The following is a 19,462-nucleotide window of genomic DNA, read 5'->3' on the forward strand; positions in this document are numbered from 1 at the left end:
AGGCCCGGGACGAAGCTGCCTAGCCTGCCTGAATGTGGAGTCGAGCTCAGGCGTCGACAATTCAATAAATTTATTCATTTTTTATTATTAAAACCTGGACCCTATATTCATTTTTAATTTATTCAAATAGCTGTACGCCGCTGTGTCATAAAAAAGTACGTTCAAAGCGGTTTACAATATAGTACAGTACAGCAATAAAAGGGCGGCTTCCGCTTCGTTCACCGGAAGTTCTTGCCTGGGGCCGCTCTAGCATTGCCTCTCTGTGGCACTGGCGGAGCGGATGTTGATGTCGAAGGAGGCATGGAGGGAGGAGGCGGCGGTGGCGACGACTCGGTCCCTCCCGCCCCGGGGGGCCTCCTGCACCAGATCCTGAGCCTCCACCTGGTGCCTCGCTCGGGAAACGTCACCCGAGCCGCGTGCGCCGAATCCCTCTGCGACTTCACAGGTAGGTTCCGGGACTCACGCCACGCCTGCCTTCCAGGGCCCCGCGAAGGGGTTGGGCGCCCTCTGCACATACCCGGGTCGCCTCCTTCCCCCGTCCCACTTGGAGGGGTAGGACAAGGTCACTGTGGGTGCCACTGAAGGGAAGGGAGGCGCCTGTCCCTGGAGTCTCCAGGTGGAGTGGGCAAGATCTGGGGAACCTGCTGCTGCTTCACCACTCAAAGGGTGTGGAGACCACGCTGGAAATTCACCCATCAGCCCCAGCCCGGAATTCATAGCCCAAAGCCAAAGAGGGAGGCCATCGCTTTGGCGAAGGCAGACCGAAGGTAGGCAACAGGTAGATTGGGGCATAGCTGTCAACTTTTCCCTTTTCTTGCGAGGAATCCTATTCGGAATAAGGGAATTTCCCTTTAAAAAAGGGAAACGTTGACAGCTATGGATTGGGGCCCACATATAGATTAATCAAGGGTTTCTGACTCCAGGGCTGCCCCCAAGATACTTTAATGCATGAGACAAAGCAGCTAATCTATCTTTCTTACTTAAAAAAACTTATACCCTACTTTTCCTTCCTTAGAGTTGCTTAAAATAGTTAAAAAGCAACAATGGTCCAACTGCTGAAGCTCAAACCGTAATAAAAGTAAAGGCAGCATCAAAAAAGAACAGCACATAAACATTACTTTGAGCTGCTGCATTGCGGTCCTACTTCTGGGCTTACCAAACTGCACCTGGTTGACCACTGTGAGAACAGGATGTTGGACCAGATGGGCCCTTTGGCCTGATCCAGCTGGCTGCTCTTCTGCTCTTACTACCCTCTTCTCTCCTATCTCATGGCAGAGATGTGGTATGGCGTCTTCCTGTGGGCAATGGTGTCGTCTCTCTTTTTCCACATCCCCGCAGCACTCCTGGCCCTCTTCACTCTCCGGCGGCACAGATACGGCAGGTTCATGTCGGTGAGCATCCTGCTGATGGGCTTCGTGGGGCCATTAGCAGCTGGGATTTTATCAAGTAGGTTGGCTGTTTGAAACATTCCTTTGCCCCAGCAGCCTAGCAATCTCCTTATTTCTGTGTCCAATGACAGGACATATTGGGAACAAATCTGGGATTCCCAATCTCAGACTCATAAAATCTCGCTAGAAGAGGGAGAGTTTACATTATAGCTCTCTCTCTCTCTCTCTCTCTCTCTCTCTCTCTCTCTCTCTCTGTCTTTCTCCCCCATCCCCCCACATAACATGACCAATTAGGCACGGGAGAGTTTGGAATAATCCTGGGAGTTTTCGCAGAAAGACACCCAGGACCTTAACAGCCACATTTTGTGAGGTTTGTTAAAAATAAAAAAGAAAGGAGGAGGATAAATGGAAGAGGCAGAATGTTGCTATAGTCAAAGAACAAAAAGAGCCCTTTCATTCAAGCCTATCTATCCTATCAAATCTACTTACTAGCGGGTTTCTCGTGTCCTCACATGTAGCAGTGTAGGTGGTCAGATGAGCAATGCTGAGCGAGTTTGGGCTGTTTAAAAATGTTTCTGACCCAAGTGGGTCCTGGCTGGCTGGACAATGCCACCTGTCAATCACCTCTGTCATGGAGACGGTTTGACACCTTTTGAAAGAGAGCAATGAGACTGAGAGCTGCTATCTGAATGACATTAGTGTCGTCACCCGGATTCCTCGCCTAGGATCTTATTATTATTATCATTATGTTTTACTACTATTATTTTATTACCTCTGCCAAGTTTTAAGTATTGAGATTATTAATTTATCTGCATCTGGTTATTATTATTTTTCTCCCTGTCCTGACCATCCCTCCGAGGTTATATTTAATATTTATAATCTTGCAATTTGGCTGGTCTATTTACTTAACCGACCTGGAACAATCTACCAGAGAAAAGGCTGCTGCCCATGGTGCAGAGGGTCATTGATGAATGGGTTTTAATAGGTCATAAGATTTTATGGTATCTATATTTGTAATGTATTCTTGTCGATGTTTGTCCTTCGATGCTATGGCCTGTCGGCTATGCAAATAAAGTCTATTGAGCCATTGAGCCGTTTGAAAGCTGAGAGGCCATTTGGGGATTCCCATTCTTCTCTTTGCTACCCATCTTTCCAGCCTGTGACAGCCAGAAGTATGGCTGTCAGTGAGGGTGTATGTATGTGACTCCAAGATGCTTGATGTTAACAACAGCAGAAAGCTATCCCTATTGTGCCCTGCTTTTGGACGACCCTTTGGTATTCATACTAGTGGTGTTGTGGTTTCTACTAAGGCTAGGAAGCCTTAGGTATGGATCCCCCACTCAGGGCTGAAGCTCCATGGATGACATTGTGAGGACAAAAGGGGAGGGTGAGGAAATCGTATATGCTGTTCTGAGTTCCCTGAAGAGGAGCAGAGCTTAAAATGTGAAAACAACTGCTCACCCAGCAGGCTGATTTTGTGTTTTTTAACTATTGGCTTAGCAGCATTCCTAAAACCAGGTTCTGTCCAGATGCTGTTGCACTACAACTCCCATGAGTCCCAGATCATGCTGGCTGGGGTTGAAGAGAGTTGCAATACAACACATATGGAGAACACCAGGTTGAGGAACAAGGAAAGTGAATGACAGTTGTCCTTCATTTCTTTTGCTGTGTATTATCAAGGGAGAAGAAAGGGATGATGGGACATGAGCAACCAACCTATGATGTTCCTTTCCCCCCTTCCTGAACAGGTGCTGCGATTGCCGGTGTTTACAAAGCTGCTGGAAAGGACATGATCCCCTTTGTGGCCATGACTTTTGGAGTGGGGCAGACCTTCGGTGTGGTGATGATTTCTTTCTTACGGATTTTAGCCACCCTTTAGCATCCCGCATCAGATGCCATTGCAAACAGAGCAGCACCATGCAGGATTCCGGAGGGTGAAGAGGTCAAAAGGCATGTCCATGGGGAAGTTCCTCTATGCAAGCCCCACTGAAATGGATGGAAGCCACAGAAGAGCTTTGCCATGCTCTGAGACAGGCCCCATTCATTTCACTGGGGAGAACTTCAGTGGATCCGTGCAATTTTTCTCCGGTAATTATCTCTAGCAGCCTGGAGCAGCCCCATCTCATCCTTGGCCAGCTGGCTGAAGATCCTGGAGGAAACCATCCTTCTACAAACACATCTTATAGTCTCCAGATGACATTCTGGCACAACCCTGGCTGCTTTCTAACTGAAAATGAGACATTGGTGCAGAATATTTTGATCAAGTCACTTCTTGTCAAACAATACAAGGAATGTGTGAGTGGGGGATGCATAGAAGGTCTAAAACTCTGTGGCCCTCCAGGTGTTGTTAGACTACAATTCCCATCAACCCCAGCCAGCATGGCCAACAGCCAGGAACGGTGAGAGCTGTCCCCTCCAGATATTGTTGGAGTTCAGGTTCCCCACCCTCGGTCTGAATATTTCTGGAGCACTGCCATGTAGCCTGGAAATGTTTGCATCCGCCATTGAACAAGCTTTCAGCCAATTCTTTGTTTATATTTTGTAAACATTTTTGTAACCTTAAGTGCCAAGCTTTTCTGTTTTGGGGTAATTTTTTTTTTATTCAGCAAACAAATGTGTGATGGTGAAGCTGTTTTACTGTAACCGAAAGTATCCATCCTAGGATAGTACCGCTGGAGAAACTTCACCACTAAATCTGATTCCTGACAGGGAGAATGCACTTTAATGGACTTAAACCTTTTCTTCTGGAAGAATGTGAATTTGAAGCTGTAAGAGGGGCTTCTTCTGCAAAAAAATCTTCTTGGATTCTGGTCATTGTTGTGTTTAGACTGCAGTGAAGGCTGAGACAAAAGTGGTGGTGGGGAGAATGCTTTGTTGCTACCTCAAAATATGTGGCATGGATATGAAGTGCAGTTTTACCGAACCGTGAAGGTTCTCGCTGTGTCTCTTGTTTGCGAAACAAATGGTAGTTGGATGAAATCCAGTAAATGCTACGATAATCAGTTCCTGAACGCTGGGTTGTTCCCTTGCTAATAATGTCCTCGTTGATTAGGTTGTGCAGATTCCATGTGAAACATTTCTTAATACTTGTATTATGTGAGGAGTATTGTGATAATCTGTTGTCTTAAATCTTGTTATATAGGCCTGGATTTTTAGAAGTATGTACATAGGAACAGTAATTGTCCTGCAGACATCTCCCTGCTGTGGGGACTTGGATCTTTCTTTTTGGAACCCTACAAGTGCCTGGGCAATTTGCCTCTCCTCCAGGGTCCAGTCTTACTACTGTTGCCAGCCCATTGTTACTCCTCAAGTGCCATCCTCTGCAGAGTCATGACCTGTTATCTGCAGATTCAGAAATGCTTCCTCCAGAGATTTGGGGGTGGCGGAGATTCTACGTGTTTACTGGTCCGTCTTTGGAAGATAGATCTTTGCATTCTCACTCTTGAGGCCACTGCAGCATCAATTCGTATTTGGGGTGGGGAGGAGATGTACAGCCCTCTCCTGAGACTGTACAGTGTCAAAATACAAGCAGGGAATTGCTTGTTTAAAAATGCCTCCCTTGTCAATATCTAGACAGCTCTTCTCTTACAGGGAGACGGTTGTGGGATGCTTTGAAACAAACTTCCCCTACATCCTTTAGGAGATGTTGTTTCCCTGAATGTTTAAATTGGCTCTGATCAGTTAGGCTTTTAAAATATATATAATCCAAGTTTTTAGTGAAATGCATCTTTTTGTCCAGTACCTCTCCCGTTCTCCATGTCACCCTTCCATTGTAGAATTTGGGTCATGTGGTTGGCTTTGCCAAGCAATGACAGACCTTCACTTCTTCAATTGCAAAGGCTGACCGGGGGAGGGGGGTTGTGGCAGGTAGGTAGGGAATGGCTGTCTTTTTTGTAGGTAACAAATCAGGATTAGCCAGTCAGATTCTCTGACCACATTGTAGAATTTCCAACCACTTGGTTGGGGCTTCCCCATGCCTTAAGGCTGGTTGAGCACTTTAGATCTATAATTTGTCACTTTAACTTTCCCCTGATCTGAAAAACGTTGGTATCATATTCTGATCTTTTTTCCTCTTAACTTTCTTCTCTTAAGTTTAATATGTTAACTTCCTGTTAAGTTTTTTTGGGGTAGGGGAAGGGTCTACCAAACACTTAGCAAATGTGAAACCTGTTGAATTCCAGTGGGGCCTAAAAGAGGATCTCTTGTGAATGCATCAATGCTGTTTACTGTTCTCATGAACCCCACCATGTGTTGAGACTGTGGCCGACGGAACACCGTTTTCTTCAGCAAGCTCTTTCCAAGGCCTGCAACCGTGAGCCCAACTTTGTGCGGGAGATGGAGAGGCCGCGTCAAAGCTCTTTCCCCCTGAACTGTTCCACTAACTGCTGCGGCAAACGTGAACAAAGCTTTATAAGGCAGGGAGAACAGGACTGTGAATATCAGTTTTTATTTTTCTACCAACACTTCTGATTTTCACGTTTGGTATTTTAGCTAATAAAATCCCAATTGATCCTTGTGTCTTTTGTGACTGGCAAACCTCTTTATGGTCGTTCTCAGTGGGCATCTGGGAAGTTGCTGATTCAGCAGAAGCTAATACTTCTTTTACAGGGTTCTGCATCTCTTGGCTAGTACTTCCAAAGATGAAGCACCCAGTTCCTATGAAGATTTGTGCTGTCTGTGCCTCAATATTCTGTAGTGGTTCACATTGAAAGAAGACTCCCACTAGTTTCTGGGCATAGCAAGCAATTGCAAGTATTCTAATTGCAAGGGACTGGAATCATAGGAACTTAAGAAACTGTATTTATAGTGTTCCTGGCCATTGAGCCATCTAGCTCAGTATCACATCAGTGACAGTGGCTCTCCATGATTTCAGATGGGAGGGACTGAACCTGGGACTTTTGAGCTATAGCCCACAGCCACCCCTTTTTCCTATCCCTACTCTCTTGCTTATTGTCATGGACTGGCTGGATGCAGAGGAGTGGTGGGAGGCACCAGGCAGGGAGTCCCCAGGGGAAGAAGGCTCAGAGCCCAGGGACTGGTGGTGGGAGAATGATGAGTGGGGTCAGTGGAGGAAGGAGCAGACTGGGAGGAGGTGGTGTTGGGAGCATACAAGGCAACAGGGTTTAGTGAGCAGGAAGAGGCTGTGGCAGAGAGCAGTGCAGACTCCGAGACTGAGTGTGGGCAGGCTGTGGAAGAAGACACAGAGTCTTCCCCTCCTGCTGTGTCCAGTGCCCAGAACACACACAGAAATAAGAGACAAGAAGGCAAGGAAGCCTTAAGCTACTGGGGAAGGAACCAGGGGAAGAGCCTTAGGGAGCGGGGTGAAGACGGGGACCATCAGTCCTCACAACTGCTTCCTTGGGGCAAGACCTGGAAAGAGTTGCTGAGACCACTAGATTCAGGTAGGTAGCCGTGTTGGTCTGACGCAGTAGAAATATATAAAAAATTTTTTAAAAAATGTCTAGTAGCACCTTAGAGACCAACTAAGTATGTTCTTGGTATGAGCTTTTGTGTGCATGCACACTTCTTCAGATTCTGAGACTACTAGGCCTGAGATGTGGTTTGTTTCCTTGAATAAAGAGTTCACTGGCTTCGGATGATTTGTAGTTTTGTTGCTAACCTATGCCTGACTCCAGCCCTGACAGCCATTCAGTGTGTTTTGGTCTCTGTTGTTTCTCTGGTGCATTTTTATGGCTAGCAAGAAATGATGGAAGACCAGGACAGGTTATGAAAGCCATGCGATTTATTTCTTGTAAGTGCTGTCATGGCAGCTAGATGCAACCACATCACTTGTAGCTGACCTGGGTTAGGACACACGGACACATCCATCGGGAGAGATCCCTCTTTGGCTGCTGGCTTCACCAGGGCACAATCCTCCCCTCCCAATCCACCAGTCGGCTATTTTTCTCTTCGTTGATGCTGGAAAGCACTTGGATGATCCCCTGCACACTCTCTTGCACCGTCAGTTCCGCCTGCATTGTGCAAACATGTTTTTGCATTGAAAATCCAAACCAAAACCCGCCACGAGGACACCAGACTTCGGCCACTTGGGAAAGGTGTTTCCAGACACCTTGAGCTGCAGAAGCTTCCATTTTATGGATGCCCTGCTTGCAGTTTCTTTGCTGCTTTGAACATAGTTATGGGAAAACAGTTTACTAATTAAAAAATTATCACAAGAAGACCTGGGTGGGGTCCATGGCTGCTAAAGGCTTCAGATTGCCAGGAACCAACCTTCCACAGGGCTGGATAAGTTTCACTTCTGAGCAGGGCCAAGTGGAGGAAATGTGAGAAAGTCCCAAGAATGGAGACTTTTCTGCAGGGAAAAGACCCCAGCCACCTCCTTCCTGGCAACTTGGGTATTGGTTCCAGATTCTGGGTATTGGTTCAAGCTATGCTGCCCAACCCCTGGTTCTAATTCCCTCTAGTTCAGTAGTTCCCTAAGTGGGCAGTATTGCCCTCTGGGGGGTGGCGGGATTACCTAGGGCAGAGGTTTTCAACCATTTTGAGTCCACAGCTCCCTTGACCAACTACATTCTTTCTGTGACACCCCTGTAGGGCTCAGGAGTCCAGTTATCCCACCCCTTGCCCGCAGAGCTGGCAGCCTCTCACCCTTTTCAGACACCCTCCTTTGTGGAGTGTTTCCTCAGCCTCCTCCCCTTGAGAGTCCTCTCAGCAGCCACTGCTGCCACCCCTGGTCTCTGAACTCCCCCCACTGCCCCAAAGAGAGGTGCCTCCTCACACTGCCCCACGGGCCTGGGAAGAGGATGCCCCTAGCCTTAGTGGCCCAACCAAGACTGGCCAGAGGTGAACATGGGGCTAGCACCTTACTTTGGGGGGCGGCAGCAGGTGCTGCCAGGCCTGCTTAGCAGAAAGGCTCCCCTTCAGCACTGGGCACTCAGCTCCCAGGCAGGCATGGCACACAGCAAGCACAAGAAAGGGCAGTGCCTTTCCCCCTTGTCTGTTCATTGCCAGCAGCAAGGGCTGGCGGACTGGCTGGTTGGGCTCCTTCACCTGGTTGCTTGCTTGCTTACTGCAAGGCTCCCCCAGCTCCTGGCAACCAGCACCCCCTGGCCAGCCCCAGAGGCACCATATGCCTGCAGAACTTGTAGCCAGGGCTGCTGCAACAAACAGCCATGCAAGCCTTGGGGAGGCAGAGTCTGAGAGGGCATCAGAGGAGGGAGGGAAGGAAAGAGACAAGAGGCCAGTATTGCCCACAGCACCCCTGACCATGGCACCCCAGGGTGCCACGGCACCCTGGTTGAAAACCACTGACCTAGGAGAGGCAGGGGGAGTACTGGGGGTGTGAATTATCAGATTCTGAAAAGCCAGTGTGAATGTGCAATTAGTTATTACTGTTATGAGTTTTATTGTGTTACTATCTTCTTTGGTGGGTCATGCAAACCACTATTCTGGCTTTTGGTAGGGTAGGGGCCCCTGGGGATGAGTTTATGGAACAAACAGGGCAGTGGTCCGAAATCGATTGGGAACCACTGCTCTAGTTTGCAAGCTGTGCTTCTTGCTCCTCCTCCGCTCTTTTACCACATTCTGATCTAATGACCAACTGCGATTTTGCCACTACGTACCTTCTCTGTTCCCATTTCCGTCTTCACCCATCCTGGGTGAAGTGCAACGCAAAGGATCCCGTCATCCTTGTACTCCAGCGCCTGGCACCGCGTGAGCATGTTCAGCGCCGTCTGAAGAAAGACAGAAGCAGCAACACCATGGAGGTTACAGGGTAAACTAGTGAGTCACGCAGCTGGATCAGGCCAGCGGCCCATCTGGTCCAGCATCCTCTTTGCCTCAGTGGCCAACCAGATGCTCCAACGTGGAACCCAGAAGCTGGGCTGTGGGCAACAGTTCTCTCCCTTGGGATTGTCAGCTGCTAAGAGAGGCATGCTGCCTTCATCAGTGGAGGCAATACATAGCCATTGTGGCTAGCAGCCGCGTGTAGCTCCGCCCTCCTCCACCCATTCATCCAATCCCCTTTTGAAGCCTTCCTGCTTGGTGACCATCACACTGCACCTTGTGGGAGCCAATTCCTAACTATGTGCAACAAGGGTCAGTGCTGGATTATGCACTATAAATTCACCCCTCCCAGGAGGCCACAGTGATGTCAGCGGCAACTGTCCCCGGCCCCACTCCCTGTTGCTGCCCCTGCCCCACTTGCACAGATTGGCCAAGATGTAGGCAGGCAGGAGAGGCTGTGCTGCCCACGTTACCTTGCTGCAGCGGTAAGAAATGACGGGGAACGTGGCCATAGAAGGGGGTCTCCCGATTGAGCTGCCGATGGTGGAGACGTTGATGATGGCAGCCCTGCTGCAGCTCAGCCCCTTCCTGTTGCTCCTCTTAGCAGCCGTCTTCAGCATGGGCAGAAATGCCTGCAAAGGAAGACAGACATGGGCAGTCCCTTTGTCCCCTTCCCAGGCCCTCCATCCTTGGTTCCCAACTTCTCCTTGGCTGGACCCCTCCTGCATATTTTGTCCCCCTCTCTTTCTTGGTCAATACATTATGAGTGTGGCAGGGTATTAGGAAGACAAGCCCCTGTCTCAGGAAATTCAATGTAAGGAAATAAGCAGGGAGAGCTTTCCGTTAAAGTTGAGGGACCCTTTTAACATCTCCTTTCACCTGCTGCTCCCTTCTTTGCCCAGAAGAATGGATGCCACCTCTAGCAAAGTATGAGGATAAGCTCTACCTGTGTCACCAGCATTGGGCCAATGAGATTGATACGGTAGACACTCAGCATATCTTCTTTGTCCACCGACTCCAGGGTGCTCGGGGGCATGACACCCGCGTTGTTGATCAGCAGATTTAGTCCACTTCCGGCCAGGTGGACCTCAACTTCCTTCGCAGCAGCCTTGATGCTAGCCTCATCTGTGGACTCTGTGGAAAGAGGGCACAGGATTTGTCATGGAAACACCTTCCTCTCCTTTATAGCTTTCTAGGGCTTCAGAGAGAAGACTTTCCCAGGACAACCTGGAAAAGCTGGGCCCAGGGAACTGAACCTGAGACCATCTGCATGGCAAAGAGCTACAGCTGTTCTCCATGGGTTTGGTCACATTTGTTCTTTCCCTCATCCTCCTCAGCCTTGTCCCCATCAAGACTGAGAAAGAGTTCTCTGCTCAAGGCAAAAGCCTCTGCCCGTCAACCGCAGACAATCCCTTGTATACCTGGAGCATCACCTCTCCTGTCATTCAGCCTGGACACTGAGATCCAGCTCCAAGGGCCTTCTAGCAGATCACTCCCTATGAGAAGTGAAGCTACAGGGAACCAGGCAGAGGGCCTTCTCAGTAGAGGCACCCTCCCTGTGGAACACCCTCCCATCGGATGTCAAGGAGATAAGTAACTATATGACTTTTTAGAAGACATCTGAAGGCAGTATTGGGAAGTTTTAAATGTTTGACGTTTTATTATGTTTTTATATGTGTTGGAAGCTGCGCTGGGGCCACCCATCTAGATGGGCAGGGTAATAATAACAATAATAATAATAATAGATGATACTGGGTTGGATGAGCCCATGATCAGATTCAAGTAATGCCCAGCATGATGGTATCAAATACAGGTCATGTTAATCCAGGGATATAGAACCTGGGAAACAGCAACACAGGAGAGAAAGGCATTAGGGGGCCCTTGGAGAGAGGGAAAGTCAAAGGTGAACATGGAAGAAAAAGCTATCAATGGCTACTAGGCATGATGGTTATGCTCTGCCTCTACCAGTTGCTGGAAACCATAGGAGGAGAGAGCCATCATCTCCCCCTCAGCTGTAGGGCGACTGAGGGAGAGGCAGTAGGCAGGTGCAAGTCCCATGCTGCCATTTCAGGTAGCGCGGAACCTGCAGGCACCTAAGCCACCACATCACTCCTAAAAAGTTTCATGAGCCCTTTTTTTTTTTAACTCATTGTGTCACACATCCACACCCAGTGATGACACCCGGGCCCGGCCACCCCCCCACACCCCCTTTCCTCCACCACTGGGAGAGAGGGATTTTGTGCTTGGGTCCTGTTTGTGGTTTCCCACAGGCATCTGGTTGACCACTGTGAGAACAGGATGCTGGCCTAGATGGGCCGCTGGCTTCATCTAGCAGGCAGGCTCTTTGTCTTGTTATTATATATGTGCCATGGCATATCAGGCAGGTGCCCCTCTTGCCATTTATCTACACCAGTCCATCTCCACTATTTCCTCCATCATCTTGTTCCAGATTGTAACACAATAAAAACAACAACACAATATACAAGAAATAAAAGAAGCAATTAAAATTCACTTAAAAGTCGTGCATCCAGCCCAGCACATTAAGATTGGGACAAGAGGCAGAAATATCGTTAAGTGGCCTGTGATTTTCAATCACCTTCAGTGATTTTAAAATAGTCTTGTGGCGTGGGGAGAGTCTGGGAACCACAGCCACAAACCTCAAAGTGATTTCATAGTAAAAACATGAACAATAAAAGCAATGACAATAGAAATAAAACCATTTCCATATGCAAGGAATTCAATATATATAAACAACTAAAAACAATTCCATGTGGAAAAGCTATTTCAAATCCAGCACGGATACTGACCAGATTAAAGAACTCCACTTAAAAAAAGCTTTTAAAAAGAAGGTTTTTGAAAAGAAGGTTTTTGAAAAGAAAACAACCTGTTTCTCATCTCTTCAGTGAAGCCTGGGGCTTGTATTGCCAGATCCTGGAATAACTTCAGTTTTAATATTCTGAATTGTTGGAATTCAAGGGTTTGGCAAATTACCTTTCTTGAAAAGCTACATCAGAAACTAAAGGGCAGATCTCCAATTACATTTCTCTCATATATGACATAGTATCATTTTTTTACACAATCAATGCCACCAGTCTGTGCAAATGAATCTTTATTCTCAAAAATGTTGGAACTCACAGGAGGAGAATACTGTTATTTTTATAAAACGCAGCACCACTCCCCCCCCCACCTGCGATTTCAGCAACTAGCATGCAGAGGCATTACCCATTGTGACTAGTAGCCATTGATACCCGATTCCTCCATGATTTTTGTCTAATCCTCTTGGTAGCCATCTTTGCCTCCTGTTTATGCACTGCATGAAAAAGCACTTTCTGTTGTGTGCCCCGAATCTTTCAAAATTCAGCTAATGCAAACAAACCTAATACAACTCTCAGGAAGATGTATTGTAATGCAGGCCTGCCAGAACAGCTACAGCCTTTTGTATGGAAGCCACTCAGTTAATCTGGGAGTGATAGTTAACTGGCACAAACTTTATAATCCTCTTCAATATACATGCCTGGGCCCGCCAAATAATCCTACCCATTTATTTAAAAACCTGCGAAAGGTCCCCTTTGCACCACTTTAAACAAGCATAGCTTCCCCCAAAGTATCCTGGGAACAGTAGTTTGTTACAGTGCTACAGTGCCCAGAGTCCTCGAGGAAGGATGGATTGTTAAACCACACCGGGAACTGTAGCTCTGTGAGGAGACGAGGGGTCTTGCCTAGCAACTCCCAATACCCTTAACAAACTACAGTTCCCAGGATTCCTTGGGGGAAATCCATGGCTAAAGTAGTGCTTTAAATGTACCGTGCAGATGGGAGTTGTAGTCCAAAACAAGTGGAGGATCCCAGGTTGAGGGAGACTGATCTACCTTGAGTACCTGAGTGAGTAGAAATGACCTTGCCCCACCTCTGCAGGAGGCCACCCTGAATAAGCCTTTCCCCTTCAAAATGAACAGAGCAAAGAGATGTGAGGATTCCGCCTGGAGCATAACTAACACATTGTGACAGGAGGCACTTAATAAATGAATGTTCAGCTATCCACCCTAAATGGAGCCACAGGGCATGTTGGTTTCTGCAGTTCTCTAAGATTAAAGAACTGAAATGGAATAGAAGAAAATAAATAAGACGAAAGTCATACCCAGCTGCAGAATCACGAGGCAGGGATGTTTAGAAGCCAGCGATCTCAGTTCCTAAAAGGAGAAAAAGGGGGTCATGTGCAAAACAAACCCTCAAGGCTTCCTCAGTGCTGCTATAAAAATGTCAAATGCTGGACCCAGAAAAGTCTGAGGCTCGAGCATGTTTGCATAATTTCACTTATTTTGCACAAATTGTTTTGCTTTTGTTTGAGTTATATGGGGCACTCTAGACTGCTCACTGTTACTCAGCCTCTGGCTTCTGAGATTTTAGCAGACATTGACTGGCTTCACAGTTTTTTCGAAGCCACAGGAGTCAGAAAGGTGAGAATCTCAATAAGCTAGTTTTTTCTGCTGCTGCAGAATCACAGCAGACATACAACTCTGCAGATACTGAATAAGTGCCAGGCCCCCAAGGACCTCACGGACTTCTGGTGTAACCTGTGAACGGACATACATGGCTGTTATTATTAATTGCATTTATAGCCCATCTTTTTCCTTTAAGGAGCTTGAGGTGACGTACATTGTTCTCCCCCTTATTTAATTCCCACAACAACTGTGTGAGGTCAGTTAGGCGGAGAGGCAGTGGCTGGCTCAAGGGCACCCAGTGAGCTTCATGGCCAAATCGGGATTTGAACCCTGGTCTCCCAGGTCCTAGTCCAGCACTCTAACCACAATACCACACAGGCAGCATAGTAGAGTACATTCTCTCTCTCTCTCTCTCTCTCTCTCTCTCTCTCTCTCTCTCTCTCTCTCTCTTTTTCTCTTTCTCCCCCCCCCCCGGGGGGGAATGAATTGTACTCTAAATGAGAACTATGGAAACTCGCACTAAACAAAATGTTGAGAAGGCATTATTCCGTCCCCTACCCCTGCCAACCCCAACAAGGCGAATATAGGAGCAAAAGAAAGAGGAACAGGGTGACCAGTGATGGAAACCAGAAAATGTGGGTTCTCTCTCAGATGGAGCATTCGGAACAGAAAGGATAAAATAATAGAGAGCTTTCTCTTAAAAACAAAAAACCCAAAGCTTTTCAATGTATGATACAATACAGTAAAAGCCAAACTAATCTAAATGAAAACAGAAAAGAAAGGAGAAAACAAAACAAGACAAACACACAAAAGGAAGGGTGGAGACACAAAGGCCTCTATCAGAGATGCATCTTGTACCACACAAAAGGTGGTGGACCCTCCCAGCTCTCACCTGGGAGCTTCCCTTCTCCCAGCCTGCCTCCCTGGAAGATCTTCCCTTCCCTGCCTCTCATGCAGGGTGTAAGGGAGAGTGTTCCCTTTGTTACTAATGCTGGGCAGTTTTAGCCAGAAAAGATGGTAAACGCTTGCTAATTATCAACATCATCATAATTTCTTACCCACCTGTCTCCATATGGTTCCAAGGCAGGTTGCAGCAATGGAAAAACACAATCTTATTTTATAAAAACACAATCTGTCAAACAAGCCTTTTAAGCTGAGATCTTTCCCAGCCTGCACCTGTATTTGAATGGTTTTTAAGATGTTTTAAATGTGGGGGTTTTTTTTATTGTATTATAGCTTCGTGCTTGTTGCCCTGGGCTTCTTTAGGAGGAATCTTAAAGATAATAATAATTTTAAAATGAGGTAAAAACAATTTACAACAAAGAGAATAGGGTGGGTCCTAAAAACACACATCTCAGGGGTCAATAGCCAGGGTCAAGAGGTGCACACCTTCGGCACACGATGAGAGCTGAAGGTGCTGGATGCATTTCTGTGGAGAAGAGATGTCACACCTCAGGGGCTGCTACAAAGAACACCCCCTCTCCCTTAGCCACTGCTCCATGAAACTTCTGAACGGAGTAGACTAACTTTCTTGCATATCTCCTCTTCTCTCTCTCTCAGCCTGGAATCGGATGTGAAAAACTGTCACTTCCTAAAAGGATGGTCAGCTCTGAAGTTGGGGATGAGTGAATCTGTCCATTTCAGTTGCTCATTTTCCCAATCTTTAGTTCTCTGCACACGTTAAAAATGTCATGAATATGCTTTTTAAAAATTTTTTTTTACAAACGCATTGAATTTGCTATAGCTCACCACAATTGTATATTTCACTTTACCACACATTTACAAACCTTTTAATTGCAGCTGTATAGCAGAGCCCCATATTTCCAGCTTGCTATTTTTCTGTTTTAAAAGTCCTCATGAGAATGCATCATAATTTCAGTGGGGATTTATTCTAACATGCACAATTTCTGCAAAGCGATTTCCCCTATTATAATGTGTTTTGGTTTGTTGTTTCTCGCTGCTCTACGCAATTATATGCACGCTTTGCTATAGCACGTGGCTGGGGATGCTCATTAAGTGGGAATTCCAAAAAGGTGGCTGCATCTCAGCTCACGGATAACTCTGGAAAGTGCAAAGCAGATACGTTTGCATTTAACTGAAACTAACCTCTTCCCCATCCCTACGGTCTCACCTGGCTTTTTCCTCCATGTGGATCCCTGCATGTGGCGAAGACCCATTTTGGTGGTTCTCGTAGTCCCAGGAGCTGCTTCACCATTTCCAGCCCGATACCCCGATTGGCTCCTGTGACCAGGACGCTGTGGAAATGGGCCCCAGACATCACCGGCTTGGATGCAGACCCTCTCCTCTTGCTATCCGTCTATTTTCTCTGCACTTAAACTTGAGCTGGCACTGTTTGCCCTTGCTGGTTCCCGCCTATTTATACTTACTGCTACGGAGACCAGCTTTTGTTCAGGGATTTGTTAAGGGAGTTGATGCTACGTTTCGTAATTATGACTCACGGCAGAAATCTCTGGGTAAACAAACACACACTGGAAGTTTTGGGCTGAAAGGAGACTCTGCAGGAAATCACAGCGTACTGAATGTATTAGGCATGGCAATCTATGCAGCCTAGTTCATAAATACAGCAGAAATCCTTATAGACTAAAGGGTTTCTGGAATGGAAAACAACCCCAATTTGTGGCAAACTCAGCTGGAAGAGAAAAATGTTGGGTGGGTGCCCTGGGGCCCAAGCACACATTTTCGTAAGACCGTAGCTTGAAGCAACGATCCTTGAAACAGAAAGCACAATTAAAGGTACCGTTTCTAAAAAGTAGGGCACAGGACTGGCAGGAGGTTTAAAACACATGTGGGGAAATGACTGGGAGATAATAAAAAGAGAGAGAGAAGACCAATGGATTAAAATCTGAAATTCCTGCATAAATCTACTTCTGCCAGCATTAGAGAGTTAAAGCTGAAAAATTGCATTCGCCACCCCTTTCTCTGAGCGGTGAGAGATTCTAGGGTTTTCAGGTGCTTATCCAGAGTTTAGTCAACAGAGACTGGAGTGCCTTTAGGAAATATGGTTTTATTTACACATACCAACAACCTGCAGATAAGATAGTAGGGCTCACTGCATTAACGCCCAACAGATTTTGTTTGTCCATTAGTCCCAGCTTTGGATCCAGCACAAAGCAAGCCTGCCATGGAATTTTAGATGTATATAGGAATACTAATTGTCCTGCAGACAGCTCCCTGCTGTGGGGGCTTGGATCTTTCTTTCTGCTTTGCTTTTTGAAATAATTTTTATTTGATGCTACAAGTGTAGAATTATAACAATACAAAATACATATCCATATTTAGAGATTTATCTGGATCTCCAGACTTCCCACCCTCCCCTCCACGGGTCTTTTTGTCAACCTTTTCAACTGCATATTGTTTCATAATCCATGTTTTATATATCTCCGTATTGTCCATGATAATGACTACAAATGTTATTAAAATCCTGCTAATGTTTTCATCTGCTTACAGAGGTCTCCTAAATTAATTATAATTTTTTCTTTATTGGAGTCTTTGTCTTCTTGGTTCCTGAGCTTTCCGGTCACTTTTGCCATTTCGGTGTACTCCCAAGGGCTTGGTTTGCCATTCCTCTCCAGTAGGGATTTTTGTTTTCTTTCCACCTCAGATCTTTCTTTTTGGAACCCTACAAGTGCCTGGACAATTTGCCCCTCATCCAGGGTCCAGTCCTACTACTCTTGCCAGCCCATGGTTACTCCTCAAGTGCCATCTTGCCAGTGGCGTAGCGTGGGGGGTGCAGGGGGGGGCGGCCGCACCGGGCGCAACACCTGGGGTTAGGGCAAATCCACAGGTTAGGGGGCGCAAATCCACAGGTTAGGGGGTGCAAATCCATGGGTTAGGGGGCGCAAATTACTTGCCTTGCCCCGGGTGCTGACAACCCACGCTACGCCACTGCATCTTGCGCAGTCTTGACCTGTTATCTGCAGATTCAGAAATGCTTCCTCCAGAGATTTGGGGGTGGTGGAGATTGCAGGTGTTTACTGGTCCATCGTTGGAAAACAGATCTTTGCATTCTCACACTTGAGGCCATTGCAGCATCAATTCATTTGGGGTGTGTGTGTGTGTGTGTGTGTGTGTGTGTGTGTGTAAGAGATGGGACTTGGATGAGCCACTGGTCAGACTCAAGTAATGCCTAGCATAAGGATATCAAATGCAGGTCATGTTGAGCTGGGGATATAGAACCTGGGAGGGGCAGAGCTCAAATGACCATTTCCCCCCCATAAATGGCATAGTATTATTTCTTATACAAGCCTGAGGCACTCTGTGTCATCTGTCTATGCAAATATCTGGCCTGTAGAGAACCTTTACTAATAATGTTACCTTGTAATAATGTTACAACTCACAGGAGGAGAATACTGTTATTTTTTATAAAACACAGCACACCCTGCATTTGTGATTCCGGTATGTGGCATGCAGAGATGTTAGCCATCGTTAACTAGTAGCCATCAATAGGTGTGTCCTCTATGTCTAATCCTTTTGGTGGTCATTTTTGCCTCCTATGGGAACAAATTCCAAAGTTTATTTACTGCGTGAAAAAGCACTTTCTGTTGTGTGCCCTGAATCTTTCAACGTTCAGCTAATGCAAGCAAACCTAATACAACTCTCAGGAAAATGGGTGGTGGAGATTCAGCTGCCAACTATACTGTGCTTTAAAAAAACAACCACCACCCTGAGCATTGTAATGCAGGCCTGCCAGAACAGCTACAGCCTTTTGTATGGAAGCCACTCAGTTAATCTGGGAGTGGTAGTTACCTGGCACAAAGTTTATAATCCTCTTTAAGATACATGCTTGTGCCTGGCAAATATTTTATTTATTTAAAAACCTGCCAAAGGCCCCCTTTGCACCACTTTAAACAAGCATGGTTTCCTCCAAAGTATCCTGGGAACAGTAGTTTGTTACAGTGCTACAGTTTCCAGAGTCCTCTAGAGGAAGGATGGACTGTTAAACCACTCTGGGAACTGTAGCTCTGTGAGGAGACAGAACTGGATATGGAACAACTGAATGGTTCAAAATTGGGAAAGGAGTACGACAAGGCTGTATTTTGTCTCCCTGCTTATTTAATTTATATGCAGAATACATCATGCGAAAGGCTGGGCTGGATGAATCCCAAGCTGGAATTAAGATTGCCGGAAGAAATATCAACAACCTCAGATATGCAGATGACACAACCTTGATGGCAGAAAGTGAGGAGGAATTAAAGAACCTTTTAATGAGGGTGAAAGAGGAGAGCGCAAAATATGGTCTGAAGCTCAACATCAAAAAAACGAAGATCATGGCCACTGGTCCCATCACCTCCTGGCAAATAGAAGGGGAAGAAATGGAGGCAGTGAGAGATTTTACTTACTTGGGCGCCATGATCACTGCAGATGGTGACAGCAGCCACGAAATTAAAAGACGCCTGCTTCTTGGGAGAAGGGCAATGACAGGCCTAGACAGCATCTTGAGAAGTAGAGATGTCACCTTGCCAACAAAGATCCGTATAGTTAAAGCCATGGTCTTCCCAGTAGTGATGTATGGAAGTGAGAGCTGGACCATAAAGAAGGCTGATCGCCGAAGAATTGATGCTTTTGAATTATGGTGCTGGAGAAGACTCTTGAGAGTCCCATGGACGGCAAGAAGATCAAATGCATCCATTCTTAAGGAAATCAGACCTGAGTGCTCACTGGAAGGACAGATCGTGAAGCTGAGGCTCCAGTACTTTGGCCACCTCATGAGAAGAGAAGACTCCCTGGAGAAGACACTGATGCTGGGAAAGATGGAGGGCACAAGGAGAAGGGGGCGACAGAGGACGAGATGGTTGGATAGCGTTTTTGAGGTTACCAGCATGAGTTTGACCAAACTGCGGGAGGTAGTGGAGGACAGAGGTGCCT

At 46.6% G+C, this 19,462-nt stretch overlaps 2 protein-coding genes across 3 annotated transcripts; one reads left to right on the top strand and one right to left on the bottom strand.

Moving 5' to 3' along the window:
* Positions 1-238: 238 nt before the first annotated feature.
* TMEM170A (transmembrane protein 170A) lies at positions 239-5,904 on the top strand. 2 transcript variants are annotated; one of them, XM_028739317.2, is made up of 3 exons: positions 239-445; positions 1,339-1,446; positions 3,137-5,904. In XM_028739317.2, exons 1-3 carry the CDS (start codon positions 301-303, stop codon positions 3,265-3,267), a joined length of 384 nt encoding a protein of 127 aa, XP_028595150.2. In that variant the 5' UTR covers positions 239-300; the 3' UTR covers positions 3,268-5,904. The 2 variants fall into 2 exon arrangements, with proteins under 2 accessions (XP_028595150.2, XP_028595149.2); XM_028739316.2 differs by having other exon boundaries at positions 249-445; positions 1,276-1,446.
* A 1,205-nt stretch (positions 5,905-7,109) lies between these two features.
* LOC114601797 (C-signal-like) lies at positions 7,110-16,873 on the bottom strand. Its single transcript, XM_028739313.2, has 6 exons — positions 15,708-16,873; positions 13,273-13,324; positions 10,081-10,268; positions 9,608-9,766; positions 8,972-9,082; positions 7,110-7,360 (listed from the first exon to the last, which is right to left on the bottom strand). Exons 1-6 carry the CDS (start codon positions 15,852-15,854, stop codon positions 7,247-7,249), a joined length of 771 nt encoding a protein of 256 aa, XP_028595146.2. The 5' UTR covers positions 15,855-16,873; the 3' UTR covers positions 7,110-7,246.
* Between the last annotated feature and the right edge of the window lie 2,589 nt (positions 16,874-19,462).

Source organism: Podarcis muralis, chromosome 7 (genome assembly GCF_964188315.1).
Source record: "Podarcis muralis chromosome 7, rPodMur119.hap1.1, whole genome shotgun sequence".
Classification (NCBI taxonomy): Eukaryota; Metazoa; Chordata; class Lepidosauria; order Squamata; family Lacertidae; genus Podarcis; species Podarcis muralis.